Source organism: Merops nubicus, unplaced genomic scaffold (genome assembly GCF_000691845.1).
Source record: "Merops nubicus isolate BGI_N331 unplaced genomic scaffold, ASM69184v1 scaffold944, whole genome shotgun sequence".
In the NCBI taxonomy this organism is placed as follows: Eukaryota; Metazoa; Chordata; class Aves; order Coraciiformes; family Meropidae; genus Merops; species Merops nubicus.
Genome location: NW_008602038.1, coordinates 6,362 through 13,996, shown reverse-complemented (window position 1 = coordinate 13,996; position 7,635 = coordinate 6,362). Strand labels below are relative to the sequence as shown.

Sequence of the window (7,635 nt, the reverse complement as noted above, 5' to 3'; positions counted from 1 at the left end):
ACACAAAGAAAGCTAAGCTTTTTATTTATCAGATAAAAAAATAATCATTTGGCTCAGTGGCAAGGCAGGGCTGGGAGGGTTTGGAAGGCAGGGCACCTGTAAAGTGAAAAATGTTCAGAGATCTCATGCCTGTTTTACAACATACAAATCTTGCATTCCCTTAGGAGCTTCTAGATTAGATCTTCTGTAGTAAGCCCTAAAGCATGTCAGGGAAGTTAGTTATTGAAGTTATCCTCAGAAAGACATTAAGTACCTACTCAGCTAAACCAACCTGAATGCAAGATTGATACATCTTTCTGCAGCCAGGAGACTCTTTCCTTTTCCACGGGCCATAAAACTTGTGAGGGTCAATTGCCTTCCTTTCAGACCTCGTACCTGAAAGATGAACCTCATGTGACATCTGCTGGTGTGCCTGCATCTGAAATGTGTGAGGCCCACACCCAAATTGCTATTCTGCCTGGTGGTTTGAACCAGAGAAGTGGCTATCACCGTTTGGCAATTGACTTCCATGATGTGGCTTTTAATCTCTATTCCTCTGGAGTACAATGTTGCAAAACTGTTCTGAAGCTCACAGAGAAAGTCTGGGTTTTAAAGCACAGTTGTCTACATACTCAAAGAATATTAGAGACATTGAATCTTGAAGTGAAATCCACTCTCAACTAAAAAAAAAAAAAATAATTAAAGCAGATGATAGCCACCTGAATCTACACTTGCTACATCCCAAGTGAAACTGGACTCCACACAAACAGCTGCTTTGCATACCGAATCTTTTATATGGTGCTATACTGGGAATGCTCAGCATTTATTTTGGATACCTGCATTCTCTAAAATGAATACACATTAAATATCAGAAGACAACAACATCATTTACAGAATATGTGATAAATCCCCCAAATATTCCTTTGTGTTGGGTTTGTGTCTGGCAGGGTTTTGTTAGTGGCAGAGGAAGCTACTGGTCAGTCTCCTGTAAGAAGCTTTGAGAAGTGCACCCAGCTCCGAGCTGGACCTACTTCTGGCCAAGGCAAAGCCGATCAGCACCTCTTTGATAATCTAAGAGGAGATAAAAACTGTTGAGCAAATTATTTTGTTTGGGGAATTATTTTTTTTTCTGAAAGCGGTGGTACCAGAGAGAGACAACCATGTGAACAGAGAGGTCAGTGAGGCAGGAGCTGAGGAGGCATGCCAGAACAACTCTTCCCCTTTGGCCTGTGGTGAGATGACAAGCTGAGCCCTTGCAGCCCTTAGAGATCAACAATAGAGCAGAATCCTGCCTGCAGCCCATGGAGGCCGATCCTGAAGAAAGCCGAGTCTGAGGGAAGCTCTCACTGGAGCAGCCCGTTGCTGGGATGACAGTAGCCCATGGAACAGGCCTGTCCTAGCTGCAGAAGTTAAGGGAGAACTGTCTCCTTGAGGAGGGAGGCCACATTGCCACAGAGAACTGTGAGGAGCTTTCCCAAGAAGGAAGAAGCAGCAGGGAACAGTATGGAAGGGACTGGAACTGACCACAACCCCTATTCCTGTCCCCCTGAAGTGGAGGAGGTAGAGAGCTGGGTGCAGAGCTGAGCCTGGGAAGAGTGGAGAGGTGGGAGGAAGGTGTAGTTAAGGTTTGGTTGCATTTATCACTATCCTGCTCTGATTCTGTTGGTGAACTGGTGTTTTGTTGATTAAATGAAATTGATTTTGTTTCCTCAAATTGACTCTGTCTTTTGCCTGTGACTGCAATAGGTGAGTGAGCTCTCCCTGTCCTTAGTCAACCCTTGAGCTGTTTGTTTTCTCCTTCCCCTCCCCCTGGAGAGGGGTAGGAGTGAGCAAGCAGCTGCATGGTGCGTTGTTGCTGGCTGGGTGGGCTTAAACCACGACATCATCTTGTACCACCTTCATGGTTGTTAATCTGGTTAATGAAGTCAGTTCACACTTACCTTCACTCTGCTACAGGTATCAGTGTTGACATCATTACTGTTTGGTATTACCAATGGCATTTACCTTTCCTTATGCTTACACTTGATAGCATAAACAATCTCCTTATATGGCCCAGGGAACTAGTTATGCTAACAGATTTTTGCAGTCAACTTCTAGTCCACTTACATACATTTATGTGCACTTACTTCTGTGTAAATAAGATGTACAATTACTCTGGATTGATTGGCTGCTGAAATTTCCCCTCACTTGTCTTCAAGAGTGGAGATCAGAGATCAGCTAAATTTGAGTGGCAGTAAGCCCTTGAAAGAAAATAGCTTGTTTTTCAGAAAAATACTTTTATTAGAAACACAATAGAAAAATTCAGAAGGCTAAGGGAGACTCCATCCCCTGTCATGATGCTGTTAACATCCAAGCTACTTAAGTCATTCAAGAAGGGTAGGAACACTTCATCACATTTGTTTGTAGTTTTATTTTAAATTTTTCTATTTCAGGAATTTCCCATAATTCTTAATTTTATTTAATCGCACGTCTTAAAAATCTCAGATATGGAGCATCTAAAGAATGAAACTAGGGCAAGGAAATTATTTCCACCTTTTCATACTTTAATAACGCAAAAGTCTAAAGTCTAACAGAAAAAAAAAAAAAAACTAAACTGAAGCAGTGTCTTTTCTACGAGTTTGTTAAAGCTTTTACTTCTTTGTAATGGTAAAGAGGTGAATGCTTCATTAAAATTTTGAATCCGCTTGTACAGGTGTACGCTGTAGACAGTGTGGGAATGTAGCTTCAAGTTTCTCCAGTCTTCACAAAAAGGAAGCAATAATGAGTATATTAACCATTGTTTTTGAGTAGAATATAAAAGTTACCTACACCGGTCTTCAAATTGACAGAAAGCATGACAATCAAAATGAAGTGCATTAGAAGAAATTCACACACCTATGAAGAAAGAGCTCAGACTGTAACTATGTAGTTGTAATCATCACAAAGATGTACTTACAGATAAACTGCACTTTTAATGCTAAACCCTTATTCTAGCTACTACAGAGGTACTTGTGGCAGTGCTTGTCTGAAGTTTTTGACATTTCTTACAGCCCCTGCCACATATTTTGAAAATACTCATTCTCTTGTCAGGAAGCCAGAGATGGACTCTCTATATATGGATACAGGTATATATGGATATATATCTATATATATATGGATGGTTCTAATAACTAGCCCCTCCATATTTAATTATTTACAAACAGTAATATAATGCCTTCTAAATTTTTGTAAAAAAAAAAAATTTTAAAAAAAGCTTGAAAGGTAATAAATGCATTAAAATCATACACAGCACGCTGAATAAATCTGGTTTAGAACATTAGAAGGCTTACTGTGGTTTGTGGTGCTATCTGAACGTGCTGCATGCAAAGGGGACTCAGCACACACTAATGTGACTCTTCAAATGGGCACAAAAATCTGCATCTTGACTTTGGCAACCAGAAGCAGTGACTCCCCTATTTTGTTCTATATTACAATGAGTAGTATTCATATTTTAAGGACAAACCTCTGAATCCTTTTCTCTTAAGATTCTAAAGCCAGATTCCAGATTCCAATGTGTTTAAATCTCCTCTTTGACGTGCCCTTTTGCCAACATGCTCTACCACTGTATCTGATCGTATGCAAAACGTATACATTGGTTGTCAGAGGAGCAGATTTCCTAACACTGACTATCCCTCCCCTTCACTGTTGCAGTAACTGTTATATATAATTAACCATGCATATAGATTCCAGTTAGGTGGATGCCACCACACCAACTAAGAGTATGTGTCTCAGGGATGGGAGGAGGGCGATGTCTGCAAGAGGTACCTACTGACATTGCTGCAATATCTTAGGGGGAAAATGCAAGTTTTTCTTAAACTTTAGTAGTGAGTCAAAGGCCAAAAAAAAAAACCAAAACCAAACAAAAACATTCTCAGGAGAAGAAAAATAGACAAACACGTGTTCCTAAAAGAGATCACAGAAAGCAATTCTTCTATCATTAAAGCATCACTCAAAATGAAAAGCAAAGTAATTGCTTCCAGGTTCAACTTTAAAGCCTCATTCCTAAAACACTCTGTGTTGGTAAATTACAAGCAATCTATCTATCTAGGCAGATACAGAGACATACATATCCAAGATCAACTCCTTTGTAAAATGTTAATTTTGCTCATTTCTGTAATGGCTTTCTATGTATTTTTCTTGATGTGAATCCAGATCAGAAGAAATTCTAAATCAAGCCAGAAGTGACCAGTAAGATGGAGACCAAACGCGGTTCCTGCCAGACTGTACAGACAACTATATCAACAGTGGAACGAGGGATGTCACCTTTAAGGTGACATCAACACCCTAAGCAGCTACTGTCATCACTAAGTTTCCAATTCACACAGTCTTTAAAGGAATTTTATGTCATTTCCTCACCCATTCCTGTGCACCAAGAAGCTTTACCCACACCTTGTAGAAAACAGCCTACGAAGAACAGGCAATAGGATGCAACCACTGAAAGCACTTTAACCATAAGAACACTGACAGAGTAAGTTTGAGTATATTAAGTGGGCAAGAGATAAAATGTGCAAACAATTTATGCAATAACAAGAATAATTTCTGCTGGTTTAGATCTCTTATATGACCTTACGGCACTTAGATTTATTAATAAGCTTTAGAGTTACCCTCCTGTAACTCCACGGTCATGCTTGCACTGATGTACAAGATATGGCAGTTCCGAAAGAGATCAGCTCTAGTAAAGATTCGAACTATTAAAAAATCTTCCCAATTCTCACTGGTGTTTTTCACTGCCTCTGAGCAAGCTAGTCAGACAAGCTGGCTACTGTGAAAGAAAAATCAAACAAATGACCCAAGCCAATCAGAAATCTATGGGTTGTTTTGTTGTCATCCTTGCTGCCGCTCTGTTGTTGTTGTGTTTGTCTTTTTTAAAGAAAACTTAAAGCATACATCTAATGCTCTCCTATTGTCTGAAATACAATTTATTTTTCAGCTAAAACAAGTAATATTGTGTATCAGAGTAGTCAAAAATATAATACATGCTTTCCTAATGGTATTTCTTTGTGATAATGTAGGTTCCCCGAGAGAATTTCAGCAGAAGAAATATTAGGAAAGCAAGTGCCTTTTTTGTTTGGTTCTCTTTTGATTTTGTTTGTTTTTTTACATTCTCTAATAAAGCAGAAAGAACAGAAAGGGAAGTAACCAAACCTCCACAAAACATCAGTAGTCTCTAAGTAATGGGCTACCTTATTTATAAGGAACATCCAGTTATTTATAATGTAGTTATTTAGAACATACCATAACAAACGATTTCAGAAAATTATTCTGTCCAACTGCAGCTACATCATGCTTATTTTTGCCTAGCAATTAATTTATTCCCAAATCTGGGGTCAGAGGCTTTTATTAGGTGTGATAAAAGGTACTGCTTTAAGAAAAACAAAACCCCCACGCTTTAGTTTTATTTTTTCATATTTACATAGACATTTTGGCATTAAAAAACTTGAAACGTAAACCATCTGTACATATAATAAAGCAATTAAAAAGTTTTCATTAATAAAATCTTAAATTGGCGAATTTAACTGAAAATCATTATATTAAATAAAGCAGCATTAAAATCCAACAAATGGGGATGAGGATGAAGAGGAAAATAATGACCATAAAACATTTGTATTCTGCCCTTCCCATCTATCTTTTATGCTAGTTGAACCTTTGTTCTCAGTGTAACCTGAGAAATCTCCAAATTCTGAGTTCCTTTCTCTTGTCTGAAATAATTCCAGCAGGGCCTGCACCGGTGAGCTACAAGAACTTCTCTTCTTTTCAGGAAGAGAAAGTCCATCTGTACACTTCCCACAGACCTCCATATTCTGTTTCCAGGTTTCTCTTTTATTTCTTCCCAAGTAAAGCTTCACTTTCCTGTGCAGCTTTCCAGATGGTGAACTATGCGCAGTGCTGGCAGCTGATTCATGAAGTTCTTTGTTTACCCCAGAATCAGATACTTCAGCCTCCAGAACTACATTGTGCTGCATCTGTTGATGATTATCACATAAGTTACAATGTTGCCTGACAAACGTAGGATTGGCATCTGTTTTTTTCAAACACTTTGCTGGTAGAACTACTGCATTATTCAGTTTTCGTTTTGGCTGCAATAGGTTTTTGTCTTTTCCACTGTTATCTGTAACTTGAGTATGAGAATATAAAGTATATATGCCTTCCTGAAAACATTGTAAATTCTTTTTTACTTCTGGTTCCATTAGTTCTTTACTGAATGGCTCGTAAGCTTGACAGGAATTCTCTGTGTATGCTCTGTCATCTTTCTGAGGGGGTGGCTGTATGAAATTTGATGATACAGCAGTCTCACTGATGCTTGCAGCAGCACAGTCAGTTTTAATATTTTCATATTTATTTCTGAACTGACAAGGTTGTGCCCAATGACAGTAGAGAATGGAACAGATGGATCCAGAAATGGGAGTGGGCACTGGACCAGAGCTGTGCTGCACTCCCGCGGGGCGGCCATCCAGCCCGAGCGCCCGCGCTGCCGTGTCCTTCCAGGAGTAACTCCTCAAGCAAAGCCGCTGCTTCTCCAGTCGTTCCTTCAGCTCATCTGCTCTAGCAACCTTTCCAATAACAGGAGAAAAATATCCTGTACTACATTTCATCCTACAATGAAATAGTTGAAATTAACAAACACTTAAAACACGGGCAATGCAGCTTCATATGCAACTGATTCTAGAAAAGCAACTGAACTGACAAAGCAATTTTTGGTTTTACTTTTAAAGGAAAGCTATAATTAAGAGTAGCAACACACTATTTCTACAGTAACAGAACACCTTATGTTTGAAGTTAATGTTTTCTTACTGATTTCTACAGCTTATACAATCATTTTAAAAATACACAAAGAAGTCTAGTATTTCAGTAAATCTCTACTCACAGTGGTATTAAGAACAAAAGAAGTTAATGAGTATAATGCAGCGACCCACAGATCCATGGGTCCCAATGGGATGCACCCAAGGGTGCTGTGGGAGCTGGCTGATGTTGTTGCTGGGCCACTCTCCATGGTTTTTGAAAAATCATGGAGAACAGGAGAAGTGCCTGAGGACTGGAGGAAAGTCAACGTCACCCCAGTCTTCAAAAAGGGCAAGAGAGAAGACCCAGGAAATTACAGACCGGTCAGCCTCACCCCCATACCTGGAAAGGTGATGGGACAACTCCTGCTGGAAGCCATCTCTAGGCATGTGGAGAAAGTTATCAGAAGCAGTGAGCATGGATTCACAAAGGGAAAATCCTGTTTGACTAATCTGATAGACTTCTATGATAGCATGACTAGTTGGATAAAAGAAGGGAGAGCCGTGGATGTGGTTTACCTTGACTTCAGCAGAGCTTTTGACACTGTCTCCCGCAATATCCTAATTGTGAAGCTCAGGAAGTACAGACTGGATGAGCTGATTGTGAGATGGGTTGAGAAATAGTTAAACAACAGAGCTCAGAGGGTCGTGGTCGGTGGGGCAGAGTCTGGTCGGAGGCTTGTGGCTAGTGGTGTCCGCCACAGGTCAGTAGTGGGCCCAGCACTATTCAATATATTCATCAGTGACCTGGATGAAGGGCTGGAGTGCACCCTCAGCAGGTTTGCTGATGATACCAAACTGGGAGGAGTGGCTGACACACCAGAAGGCTGTGCAGCAATCCAGAGGGACTTGGACAGGC

At 39.9% G+C, this 7,635-nt stretch overlaps 1 protein-coding gene across 1 annotated transcript in view; it reads right to left on the bottom strand.

Annotated features, from left to right (window-relative positions):
• Nucleotides 1-5,543: 5,543 nt before the first annotated feature.
• Nucleotides 5,544-7,635, bottom strand: part of DBF4 (DBF4 zinc finger) — a gene marked incomplete at its 5' end in the record, with an annotated part of 6,841 nt that continues 4,749 nt past the window's right edge. Inside the window, one exon of the mRNA XM_008938179.1 lies at nucleotides 5,544-6,591. Coding sequence (XP_008936427.1) covers nucleotides 5,544-6,591 — 1,048 coding nt within the window. The remainder of the gene's footprint in view (nucleotides 6,592-7,635) is intronic.